Source organism: Zootoca vivipara, chromosome 2 (genome assembly GCF_963506605.1).
Source record: "Zootoca vivipara chromosome 2, rZooViv1.1, whole genome shotgun sequence".
In the NCBI taxonomy this organism is placed as follows: Eukaryota; Metazoa; Chordata; class Lepidosauria; order Squamata; family Lacertidae; genus Zootoca; species Zootoca vivipara.
The window spans coordinates 115,394,450-115,408,084 of NC_083277.1; the positions used below are offsets into that span (position 1 = coordinate 115,394,450).

At 48.4% G+C, this 13,635-nt stretch overlaps 1 protein-coding gene across 1 annotated transcript in view; it reads right to left on the bottom strand.

Moving 5' to 3' along the window:
• The window catches only part of AGAP2 (ArfGAP with GTPase domain, ankyrin repeat and PH domain 2), a 120,649-nt gene extending 107,484 nt beyond the window's left edge, over positions 1-13,165 (bottom strand). The window contains exon 1 of the mRNA XM_035102953.2: positions 12,660-13,165. Coding sequence (XP_034958844.2) covers positions 12,660-12,819 — 160 coding nt within the window. The 5' untranslated portion in view covers positions 12,820-13,165. The remainder of the gene's footprint in view (positions 1-12,659) is intronic.
• Positions 13,166-13,635: the final 470 nt, after the last annotated feature.

Below are 13,635 nucleotides of genomic sequence, written 5' to 3' on the forward strand. Positions count from 1 at the left end.
GACTGGACCAGAAGTAGCAGACCGGAAGTAGCGCTGCCGCCATTTTGGAACTGGGCGGAGCATGCTCAGAAGCGACTTTTGATGCTGCTCTGCCCTGTTCCAAAATGGCCGCCGCGCCAGAAGTCGCGCTGCAGCCATTTTGGAACTGGGCAGAGCAGCTTCAAAAGTTGCTTCTGAGCATGCTCCGCCCAGTTCCAAAATGGCCGCCACGCCAGAATAAACCAGGAAAAAACAAAAAAATCCGTTTTTTCGGCTGGGAACAGCTGGAAAAACGGGGGTTTCCCGGAGAATACGGGAGACTTGGCAGCTATGCTATGCATATGGCCAGATCACCATTGCTACACAAAGTGACTATTGTGACCATGATAAAGGCCTATGTTCCAAGTCCACGTGCCAAAGCCACCACCATCCCTTTGCTTCAAAAATAGGGGACAATTGTTGAACTGGGTATTACTATGAGGGATTAAAGAAAGACAAGGCGCAACAAAGGCTCTTCAGATACAGTGCTTTGTTAGAAGTTTAATTTCTGCATGTAGCGCAAAGCAAACCTTGCTAAGAATCTTGCTCCCTCCTCCCATCTGAATCAACAACAACATGAATACTATTGCAAGTGAGTTATGGACAGGACATGCCACGAAGAATAACAAAACAACAACTGGCTTCATCTGCTCCTTGGAATCGTATCAATATAAACTATCCCAGAGCATAGGAGCCAACGTGTGGGGGCCAAGATCCCTTTGCCACCCCCCCAATAAAATATATGAACCCCAACCCCAAGTCAATGGGCATTGCCATTCAAATGGTGTGCTTGTGCCACATCATGTTATCAGTTATGCAGAGCAAGGCTTACCTGCCCCCCCACCCCAATATCTTATTCAAGTTGGCACCCCTGTCCCAGAGTGCTAGTAGCAGCGGCAACTAGTTTTGGGCCAGCAGCACTAAACCTCTCATCAACATATCATTTCAGCAAATTTGATTACTGCTCTTCATGCACATCCCCTGTGTCTCTTTCTCTTTGTCTCCCTCCCAACCACAGTGCCTAGAACAGAGATGGGTTAACCTGATTCCTCCAGATGCTTTTGTGCTCCATCAGCCCCAGTCAGCATGGTTAAGAGACAACTTCCCCCATAAGTTGTCAGTCTCTTGCCTGAAACTACATGGTTCACATGGGTGTAAAGACAGGATATCAGTAAATGGGAGAAGGCTAAAAAAGAAAGAAAGAAATCTTCATCACATTCTCCTACCCAGCCTTCTGAACGTGACTCTGTGTGTTTCTGCTTTGAATTTCTGCAGTCAGGAGAAATCGTGAAGGAAATTGCAAAACCTACATGCATAACCACATACCTCCTTGCATGAGATCTACTATCGAGAAAGCTTAGACTGCTTGAAGCAGTTTCTTCCAATACATGTAGCTCAGATACATTTTATCAGCACTGTGGCTTCATACAACCTTGCCTTTCCAGTATGAAATATTGCCTGCCTGTTGTCATGTGTGTGAGAATCTTGCCTGCCTCTAAGTTGCTGCAAATACATGCCTGGGAATCGGAGGTTTATGTGGGAAGCTACATATGGAATTTGTGGGATTTTCTGTAGAACTTTTGCAATGCTGTTGGAAGGGGCTTGAGCCAAAGGTAGCTTGGAGTCTACTGGTAGATTTCTGCATGGTTTGCAATAGATCGACAAGCGACAAATCAGGCTGCTGAGTTAAAGAACGCTGGCCAGCTGGGAACTTCCACGCTTGCTGATGTAGCTCGGAGCAGCTTCACTTCTTGTGAAAAGATGGCGATCTCTGTTCAGCTGCGGCAGTGAAAATACATTTCCAGGCTCAGAATGTGCTCCGAGGCACACTGTTCTTTAAGTTATAACATCAAGCACGGGCTTGCTGAGGCTGCTGGGAGATGTAGCTCAGCAACGTCAGGGCCAAAGGCTGCCCACACCTGCTCTGCGTCTTTTGCACCTGCCTCTCTTGAGTTCATCTTGGAATTCTAATTTTAAAAAAGTAGGTCTGGCAAGCCCAACATCTGCCCGCTCCTGCAATACACCCTATGACTGTGCCGCCACCTTTCCTCCATTCCATTAATAGCTGAGAAGGTGATTTGATATAGATGATGATAATAATACCTTCATTGTCATTGTACAACCTGTGTACAATGAAATTAAATGAGCCTCCACTACCCCCAAACACTCAATCTCTTATCGAACAACACACCACCTCCCAAGTCAATTTCGCTATGTTATTTTTCGTTCAACAGCCTAACTGGATATGCTGGAAAAGCAAAACACTGCTTTACGATCTTATTGCTAAGGTTTATTATCAGCATTTCACTTGTATTGTAAAGGGAAGAGCCACAGCAGAAAGTCCTAGGTTCATTCACCAGCATCTCCAGGTACAGCTGGGAGGGTCCCTTGCCTGAAAATCCTGGAGAGCTGCCGCCAATCAGGGCAAACAATTCCAGGTTAGATAGACCAATAAGCTGATTCAGCATAAGGCAGTTTCCTATGTTCCCAATGCATTTTTAATATATTAAGTTAGACATTTTTAAAAAGTTATTGTATACCTTGCAGGACCTGATGTGAAAGGCACTATAAAAAGGTTTTAATAAATAAAATAATATTGTCATATCAACCATGCAGACGACACCTCAGCACATGCAGGATGCAAAATGCCAGCGTTTGCCTTGCACAGAGCCTTACACATTCATGTGTGTGTGCATTGACACACACATGCACTAGAGACGGAACACATTCATTCCCAGGGCTGTTTTAAGCATATGCGGTGCCAGGGTGCAAAGATCCCCCCTCCCCCGGTTGCCCAGTCCCAGGTGCCCAGGAGGGCAGAGCCGAATGGCCGCTTCAGAGTCTTGCTGGCTCAGTCGCCCCCAAACTCGCGGCGTAGAGCTACCCGCAGCAGAAGACCCCCTCCGTGGTGCTCCAACCGACGGGCGGGCTCTTCCCCGGACTCAACTCTCGAGTCCCAGTTGCACTTGCGCAGGTACATACCTTCACATGTGGTGGGAATGTCCCAAAATCCAATTATTCTGGGCAACAACCATACGAGAAATATGTAAAATAACCGGACAAGTAATAGAAATTACCCCAGAATTGGCCCTACTAAACATCTTTCAAGATAATAATGCCCATTTAGACCACAAAGATCTCATAACCCACCTACTTTCAGCAACCAGAAATGTCATAACCAGACATTGGAGAGACCTGTCAGGAGTAGGCATGGACCAATAGTGTTGTGACGTGGGGTTTGTGATTTCAGCTCTCTTGACAAAACATGCTGGAGACAGTTCTCTAGTAACAGCTCTTTATTAAAGTGAACAAGACTGACTGTGAGGGCAGGAAGGCTACATTTATAGGGACAGGGAACTAGCTAGAAGGGGATACATTTTGGAGGGAACAATATCAGGCAATCACAGTGCTGCCTTTTGGAGGGAACCAATAAGACAGAGGATCCAAATACAGCAGCTTAAATGAACCAATAGTAGCTGTACCCTCTGGAACCAAAAGGCAGTTACTTTATCCTAATGCAAATACAGACAATAATAATACAGAGATAAAATCCTTTGACTCAATACACAACACCCCTCCCCCCCTAGTGAGCACAGCAGACGTAATCCCTCAGGTACTGTGGGGTCCTACAACTTCTACTTGATCTCCTGACAACAGGTGTTGCAGGTTCTGGATTGGGTGTTACCTGTGGTGGAGGGGCTGCTATAGGGGTTTCGTCAGGAACAGATGGAGTCCCAGACATCTCAGGGTCCCCTACCTGTACCTCGTCATCCTGAGGACTAGCAGGCCCTGGTTCATTTGCGGAAGCCCCTGGTGACTGCACCTCTGGGCCATCTTCACTCTGGTCTCGCAGCTGTGCGTCATTAGCCAGGGATGAATTATCTGACTCCTCCCTGCTGAGCGCCCGGCGCCTCAGCTGATCTATATGTCTCTTCCAAACTTGCCCATTTTCCAAGGTCACATAATAGGACACAGGTCCACTAGCCCGGGTGATCACACCGGCCACCCACCGCGGACCTCGTGAATAGTTCCTCACCCAGACCAGATCTTCAGGGGCGAGATACCTTGTTGTGTCAGTCTCAGCCTGGGGGGTTGCTCTTGAATTACGGTTTGGCATTTTATCTGGGTGGACATAATCCAGCACCGTTACCAGTCTTCTACCTAAGAGCAGCTCAGCTGGCGACTTGCCCGTCGCAGTACACGGCGTCGCATGCTGCAAAAATAACATTCGCGCAATGCGAGCCGACCAGTTACCCTCCATTAAGCGTGCAATGGATTCTTTGGCTGTTCTTACCATGCGCTCAGCCTGCCCATTGGAAGATGGGTGAAAGGGCGCGGATGTGACCCCTCTTATGAAGTTATCAGCCAAGAATGCCCTGAATTCTTGGGATACAAAAGCTGCCCCATTATCTGATACAATGGTCTCAGGTAACCCATGGGTTGCAAACAGCTGCCTCAACACCTTGATTACGGCAGCTGATGCCATGCTAGGGACCATCGCCACTTCTAACCATTTGGAGTATGCATCAACGATAACCAAAAAGACCTTCCCTTGGAATGGCCCAGCAAAATCTATGTGCAGCCAGCTCCAGGGAGTCCTGGACTGCTCCCACCAGTGGACTGGTGCTCTGGCCACTTCTGGCCGCACCTCTTGGCATGCCTTGCATGTTCGTACCCATTGTTCTATGTTCTGGTCCATTCCAGGCCACCACACATAACATCGGGCTAGCGACTTCATCCTGACCATTCCCGGGTGTCCCATGTGAAGCGTCTCAAGAACCCTGTTTCTCAGTGGTGCTGGGATGATCACCCTATCTCCCCATAGGAGACAACCCTTATGCATGGACAATTCGTGCTGCCTTGTCGCATAAGGCCTGAATTTTTCTTCATGCGGACCACCTGGCCACCCCCTCCCCACCCAAGTGAGCACACGGAAGAGAACAGCATCTTTCCTCGTTTTCTCAGCTATATCAGTAGCTGTTACAGGAGCCCCTGGAAGTGTTTCTAGCATCATAATGTGCTCCGCCGGAGCAGGATCCTCATTGCTCCCGCCAGGAAGGGGCAATCGACTCAGCGCATCAGCGTGGCACAACTGTTTCCCCGGCACATGGGTCAAGGTGTACTGGAACCCATTCAGGAATATTGACCAACGCAACATTCTGGGGGAGAGAATTTGTGGTGTTTGTTTGTTTGGGTTGAACAACCCTAACAGTGGTTTGTGGTCCGTTTCAATGGAGAAATGGCGACCGTACAAATAATCATAGAACCTTTTGATTCCTGACACAATTGCTAGTGCCTCTTTATCAATTTGAGCATAGTTGTGCTCCGTGGGTGACAACGTACGGGAATAGAAAGAGATGGGCTTTTCCGACCCATCCGGTTCCCTATGACTCAGCACAGCCCCCAGGCCGTATTGAGAGGCATCACATGCCAAGACCAGCGGCTTCGACTCATCATAATGAGCAAGGACGCTCCTGCTACTCAGCATTTCTCGCAAGGAGTCAAAAGCCTTCTGCTGCTCCCGCCCCCATCGCCACACATTCTTTTTCTGCAAAAGTCTATGTAATGGTTCAGCTACCGAAGCTTTCTGGGGTAAGAATAAATGATAAAAGTTAATAAGTCCCAGGAATGACTGCAACTCCGTCTTGTTCTGTGGTCGTGGTGCCTCGATGATGGCCTTAATCTTAGCATCTGTGGGGTGGATGCCTGATGCATCAATTTTAAACCCCAAGAAATCCACAGTTGGCACCCCAAAACTGCATTTTTCTTTTTTCAGTTGCAACCCCACCTCCTTGAACTTGAGCAACACTGCACGGACACGCGCAACCAGTTCCTGTGGGTCTTTTCCAGCAATCAAAACGTCATCAAAAAATGGCAAGACCCCCGGCAGACCCCTTAACAGGCGTTCCATGAGCCCTTGAAAAATCCCTGGGGCCACACAAACTCCGAACTGTAATCTGTTAACTCTGAACGCCCCTTTATGTGTGACAATAGTCTGTGCTTCCGCTGATTGTGGGGTTACTGGCAGCTGTTGGTAAGCTTGTGCCAGGTCAATTTTGGCGAACACCTTGCCCCCAGCCAGTTTAGCCAACAGATGTGATACGACTGGAATGGGGTATGAGTTTCCCCTGAGTGCCTTATTGATAGTACATTTGTAATCTGCACATATCCTGACTTCCCCATTTGCTTTAAGGGGCGTGACGATTGGAGTCTCCCACTTAGCAGAGTCCACGGGTGAGAGAACTCCCTGCTTGACCAATTTATCCAGCTCTGCCTCAATCTTGGGTTGCAGTGCAAATGGCACTCGCCTTGGTTTGAGTCGGATTGGGGCCACCCCGGGGTCCAACTCGAAGTCAACTGGGGGCCCTTTATAACAACCCAGTTTTCCATTAAATAGACCAGCAAATTCCTTGCATAATGCCTCGCTCATCTCAGGGCAGGTTTGGATTGAATTAAGCCCTGAGATACTCAGTCCCAGGGCGGGGAACCAGTCAGTGCCCAGGAGACTGGGGCGACTGCCCTTCGCAATCACCAGTTTGAGTACAGCCTGTTTGTCCCGGAACTGTACTCTCACAGCACACATTCCCATAACATGGATGCGGCCTGCTGAGTACGACTGCAAGGTTGCCGGGAAGGGCTCCAGAGGGGGCAACTTACCCCTGGGGAAGAATGTCTTCGCGGTCTGGTCCGACACGATGGTGAATGCAGATCCAGAGTCCACCTCCATGTCGCACTGCTGACCCTCAATCTTCACCTTGACGTGTGCCTTGCCTTGCGCTGGAAACTGCACGGCCCTCCCGTTGATCTCCGTTATGTAGTGGCAGTCCTTTCGAAAATGAGTTGCTGTGGGCGGTCTGCGATGCTCCAGTCTAGGTGCTCCTGTTGCTCCTGACGCCGCAGATCTACAGACCCTGGCGATGTGACCTGTCTTCCCGCACATCCGGCACATAGCATCCCTGAAACGACAACTCTTCCGCCCATGGTTTCCGCCACAACCTGGGCAACTGCCTCGGTGATCTTTGTGCACTGTGCAGGCCTGACGCACCAACTCGACCCCACGGACTGGGCTCTGGCTCGGAGTAGCCTCTAGCTCGTCCATGGCATGCGCAACTTCTATCTGTGGCTTAGTAGCCTTGCGACTGGCATCAAGCTCCTCTCTTTCATAATTCTCCGTGGCGGTGGCCTCCTTCAAGGCTGAAGCAAGGGTAACCTCTTCTTTAGCCACGATGCGTCTTCTGGCTTTCTTGCTGCTCAGACCACCAATAAACCGATCCAGGAGAGTCTCTTCCAGATTTTGGAAGCCGCAGTGCTGAGCGAGCTTCCGGAGTTCAGCCAGAAATGCGGATACAGACTCCCCAGCATGCTGCTGCCTCTTATGGAACTCCATCCGCCGGGCCATCTTGGTCTCAGTAGGCGCCAAGTGGCTTGTTAGGCAGGCAAGAATATCTTGGAGAGATGTCTCACTCAGCTTCGCTGGAGCAAGTAATGCCTTGGCTAGCTTGAAGGTCTCGGGCCCACAGTAGCTCAGGAATGTGGCCCTTCTTTTGCTGGCATCAGTGATCCCTTGAGCCACTGCGAAGAACTCAAAGCGTTCGACGTAGTCTTCCCAGGTGTGGGGCTCTGATGGCTGGAAGGGCTCCAATACCCTAGGACTCTCCATTGTCCTAGCGGGCAGGGTCGTCTTCTCAGCTGGCCAGTGAGTCTTGTTCTCAGCTGCAATCCGGACTCTGAGGCAGGGTTGTGTTTAACCGCTCCTCAGCATTCCGGATCCCACCTTCGTCGCCAGTTGTTGTGACGTGGGGTTTGTGATTTCAGCTCTCCTGACAAAACATGCTGGAGACAGTTCTCTAGTAACAGCTCTTTATTAAAGTGAACAAGACTGACTGTGAGGGCAGGAAGGCTACATTTATAGGGACAGGGAACTAGCTAGAAGGGGATACATTTTGGAGGGAACAATATCAGGCAATCACAGTGCTGCCTTTTGGAGGGAACCAATAAGACAGAGGATCCAAATACAGCAGCTTAAATGAACCAATAGTAGCTGTACCCTCTGGAACCAAAAGGCAGTTACTTTATCCTAATGCAAATACAGACAATAATAATACAGAGATAAAATCCTTTGACTCAATACACAACATCCGTGGTGCTCCAACACACAACATCCGTGGTGCTCCAACCGACGGGCGGGCTCTTCCCCGGACTCAACTCTCGAGTCCCAGTTGCACTTGCGCAGGTACATACCTTCACATGTGGTGGGAATGTCCCAAAATCCAATTATTCTGGGCAACAACCATACGAGAAATATGTAAAATAACCGGACAAGTAATAGAAATTACCCCAGAATTGGCCCTACTAAACATCTTTCAAGATAATAATGCCCATTTAGACCACAAAGATCTCATAACCCACCTACTTTCAGCAACCAGAAATGTCATAACCAGACATTGGAGAGACCTGTCAGGAGTAGGCATGGACCAATAGTGTTGTGACGTGGGGTTTGTGATTTCAGCTCTCTTGACAAAACATGCTGGAGACAGTTCTCTAGTAACAGCTCTTTATTAAAGTGAACAAGACTGACTGTGAGGGCAGGAAGGCTACATTTATAGGGACAGGGAACTAGCTAGAAGGGGATACATTTTGGAGGGAACAATATCAGGCAATCACAGTGCTGCCTTTTGGAGGGAACCAATAAGACAGAGGATCCAAATACAGCAGCTTAAATGAACCAATAGTAGCTGTACCCTCTGGAACCAAAAGGCAGTTACTTTATCCTAATGCAAATACAGACAATAATAATACAGAGATAAAATCCTTTGACTCAATACACAACATCCGTGGTGCTCCAACACACAACATCCGTGGTGCTCCAACCGACGGGCGGGCTCTTCCCCGGACTCAACTCTCGAGTCCCAGTTGCACTTGCGCAGGTACATACCTTCACATGTGGTGGGAATGTCCCAAAATCCAATTATTCTGGGCAACAACCATACGAGAAATATGTAAAATAACCGGACAAGTAATAGAAATTACCCCAGAATTGGCCCTACTAAACATCTTTCAAGATAATAATGCCCATTTAGACCACAAAGATCTCATAACCCACCTACTTTCAGCAACCAGAAATGTCATAACCAGACATTGGAGAGACCTGTCAGGAGTAGGCATGGACCAATAGTACCAAGTAGTATGGGAAACAGCCTTACTAGAAAAACTAACCAACAAGGTGAAACTGGCACGGAGACAAATAGAAGAGGATCCCTTCATCCCGGTATGGTTCCCCTTTATCACACACACTCAGCCCAACAAGATAATGACAAAAAATTACCACCAGCATACAAATAAGTATGGCTAACCTGACCCAAAAATACCCACCCACCCCACTCACACATGAAAACAAAGACCATCATAGCCAATCACAAATGAACAACCACACCCTTGGCCAACCCAAATCTCTCTCACCATCAAAAGAACACAAGCGAATAAAGGAGTACCAACACAAACAAAGCTGACACCAAGCCCTACATATATTAAGCAAAACAGAAATATCGTCACCTACTCTCACCCCCATCCACCCTCCCATCCCCTATCTACCTCATTTCCCCTCTTTCTTCTTAGTGTCTTAACAAATGATACTGATTTGCAAAAATGATACATGTTAAAATATGAGTGACACTGCACACACCTTTGTAATTCAAGAAATCTTTAATAAAAAATATTTAAATAGGGGAAAAAACTCTCGAGTCCCAGCCTCTTGGCCTGGCGCCCCTGAGAGCCCAGCATCTGGGTGCCCTGCACCCCTAGAGCCTATGGGTAAGACGGCGCTGCCCATTCCTCACTCAGCTCTCTTAGCCTCTAAATATCCTTTAGTCGAACGCTGAAGACTGACAGCTATAGCAAGCCACACTGACTAAATAACAGGAACTATAAAGCAGACTGACCCTACTAAATGTAATTCGGAAACGACCCCCCCCAAAAAAAAAATTCTCAAAAGATGCTGAAAGGGAGTGAGGCTTTTTATTAATGCCCAATGCATTTTGGCCCAAAAAGGACTTCCGCTGGACAAGAGTTAATAAACTATGCTTAAAACACACTTCTTTAAAAAAATAATGCTTTTATATATTTTAAGCATGGTTTATTAATTGTTGTTCAGTTGTCTTGTTTTATTTTAGTAGAAAAGCCCCCCCAAATGGAAGCACTTTGGAGCCGTAGCCATAGCAAACCAAGTCACTTGTGAGCATATAATCCTAATAGCTGAAGGAGGCCCCTGACTGCAAGTGGCCATTGTTTCCTCATTACATATATAACTTCTGCTCCAGTCTTATCCTAAACATTTGCACAAATGTAGCATCACAGCAGCGCTGGTGTAACGAAGCTGGAAAAGTGAGCAGCGCAAGGCAGTCAAAAATTTAAATACGAGCAGACTAATTTCCTTTAAATGGACGCTTTTAAATGCATTAACAAATTGAACACCTGTGCTTAACAGTTAGCCCAGTGCTGTGGCACTCATTGGCAGGTTGCTGATCCATTGGGTAGACGTGCTTGTTACTCATCAATGAGGTACAATGCTGCCTGCATGCTTTTCGTATGGGTGCAGATTTTGCAGCATGATCCTAATGACGTTTAGCTTTTGGGTATATTGTACCTCTCGTGTGTCCCCTCCCCATTTTTTTTTGTGATGGAAGCCACTGTGAAAAAGAAGAAGCAGACATTCTAGGAAGAGGCCTTATTATAAATAATATGTATTAAATTCACCCGTATGATTAGTCAACTAAAGTGGGGTTAGGGAATTTCCAGCCTGTGGTCTGAAAGTGGCCTTCCAAGCCTTGCTGTACAGCCTATGACAGGCATCCCCAAACTTTGGCCCTCCAGATGTTTTGGACTACAATTCCCATCTTCCTCAACCACTGGTCCTGTTAGCTAGGGATCATGGAAGTTGTAGGCCAAAACATCTGGAGGGCCGCAGTTTGGGGATGCCTGGCCTTTGACAATCTCCAAAGGCAACCCCCCACCCCTATATCCGCAGGCCACCCCCTTCACCAGCCCATCTCTGTGCCTTGCCAGATTGTCTTCTTGAGTTGTGAGGATGCTTCTTGAATAGATGTGTCTACGGGCATAGAAACGTCCGGCTCTTGTGCAACTGGAATTCCCCCAGAAGATGCCCACAAGGAAAGGTAATTTTCAGGCTGAAAAGGACCCCACAATCCTGAACTAAAAGTTCAGTCAGGTTAGAAGCTTGCCCCCGTAACCAAGACTAGTTTGTCATGATGGCAAGGTACACCTGGCCAGGTAACCAGGTTGCCAGTGGGGGTGGGAGGGGGTGGGAACAACCTGGCCAGTTCTTGTGCCTTTATGGATGGCGGCTAACAGATTGAGGTTGAATCCTGACAAGACAGAAGTACTGTTTGTGGGGGACAGGAGGCGGGCAGGTGTGGAGGATTCCCTGGTTCTGAATGGGGTAACTGTGCCCCTGAAAGACCAGGTGCGCAGCCTGGGAGTCATTTTGGACTCACAGCTGTCCATGGAGGCGCAGGTCAATTCTGTGTCCAGGGTAGCTGTCTATCAGCTCCATCTGGTACGCAGGCTGAGACCCTACCTGCCTGCAGACTGAGTGGTGCATGCTCTAGTTATCTCCCGCTTGGACTACTGCAATGCGCTCTACGTGGGGCTAGCTTTGAAGGTGACTCGGAAACTACAACTAATCCAGAATGCGGCAGCTAGACTGGTGACTGGGAGCAGCCACCAAGACCACATAACACCGGTCTTGAAAGATCTACATTGGCTCCCAGTATGTTTCCGAGCACAATTCAAGGTGTTGGTGCTGACCTTTAAAGCCCTAAATGGCCTCGGTCCAGTATACCTGAAGGAGCCCGGACACTGAGGTCCATCATTCTGCCCGGACACTGAGGTCCAGCACCGAGGGCCTTCTGGCGGTTCCCTCGTTGCGAGAAGCCAAGTTGCAGGGAACTAGGCAGAGGGCCTTCTCGGTGGTGGCACCTGCCCTGTGGAATGCCCTCCCAACAGATGTCAAAGAGGAAAACAACTACCAGACTTTTAGAAGACATCTGAAGGCAGCCCTGTTCAGGGAGGCTTTTAATGTTTAATATATTATTGTGTCTTATTTTTCTGTTGGAAGCCGCCCAGAGTGGCTGCGGAAACCCAGCCAGATGGGCGGGGTATAAATAATAAATTATTATTATTATTTAACATCTGCTTAGTGAAGCTTTGTGTCATGAATAGATAAGCATTGTCACCTGCTGATGTTGGTCATGCATGCTGCTGTTAAAGGCAGAGGAGCAGGAGGCAGTAAACAACAACAACACTTGGCAACTTTACCTACAAGACATTTCTATCTGCGTGTTTTAGAGCCCTTTCATTTCAAGAGTCAATTTGACTCTTTCAGGTTACCACTCCCTTCCTTCAAGACATTCAGAGACTTTGAGGCTTTGTGGTATATGCAAATTGAGAGAGTTAAAGCATTTTTTAGATCGACCCATTAACGGCCCCAGGAGAAGTGCGGAGGGAGGGGGAGAAGAGTTCACTCCAACAGAAAGTGTTTTTAAACGAGTGGTCCGAGAGAAAAATGCTTCTAGCCTGCCCAGACGGTCCCTCCATCCCTCCCTTTGAAAGGCCCAGCCCTGTACCTCGTACGATGCTCAGGGAAGTCTTGATGTTGCTCTTCAGATGTGGGTCCCCGACCAGCTCCGCCAGCCGGAAAAGTTTGTTGAGCTGCACTTTAACGCCCTCATATCTCTGTGCCTCAGTCCTGATGGCTGCAGATGTCAACTGCCTTTGCACATTCATGATGGACGTAAAAAACAACAACACACACACACAAAAACCCTCTTGACAGGGCAGGCAGAGGATCTCAGCCCATGGTACAGCCCCCGGCTCAGTGCCTTCTCTTGCCAAACAACCTACGCATGCCTCGTGCACAGATAAAGCGCCGACCTCTCTCAGACGTTTGGCCTGTTTCTCTCTCTCTTCCTCTCTCTCTTTCTGTGTCAGTTGCACTTCCTGAGCAGAGCGTCACATTTCAGAGCCACTGCTTTCGGTCCCCCCATCCCTATCTGATTCTGACACCAGGCAAGGGCGTAGCACAACCTAAATACAGCGCAGCGACTTCTCAGCCACGGCTGTGTGAAACATCCTCCAAGGATCTCAGGCAGAACTGGGTGCTCCCAAAGCAGGCGGGACAGGATTGGCAGGTGTTTGGAGCTCTGGCTTTCCAAAAGGTGTAATTACGGCGATGCTTTTTTTGTTTTGTTTTTTCTTTCTGGCAGCTGCACCTAGATAAACAAAAGGGCCATGTGAAGGCACTCGAGAGGCCAACAGGCATGCAGTTTGTCATCGCCGTCCATGCATGCAGACACACCCACCCAACACTGACGCATCATTTTTCCTAAGTGTACGCTATCAGCCTAGCAAGAAGAAACCAGCACCGGGAGATGAAAGGCAGACTTGGGTCTTTGACGGGTGACCTTGGGAACGTAAGACCATGAAAAGAGCCTTGCCAAAGGCCCACCTAGTCATAGAATCATAGAGTTGGAAGAGACCACAAGGGCCATCCAGTCCAACCCCCTGCCAAGCAGGAAACACCATCAAAGCATTATTGACATA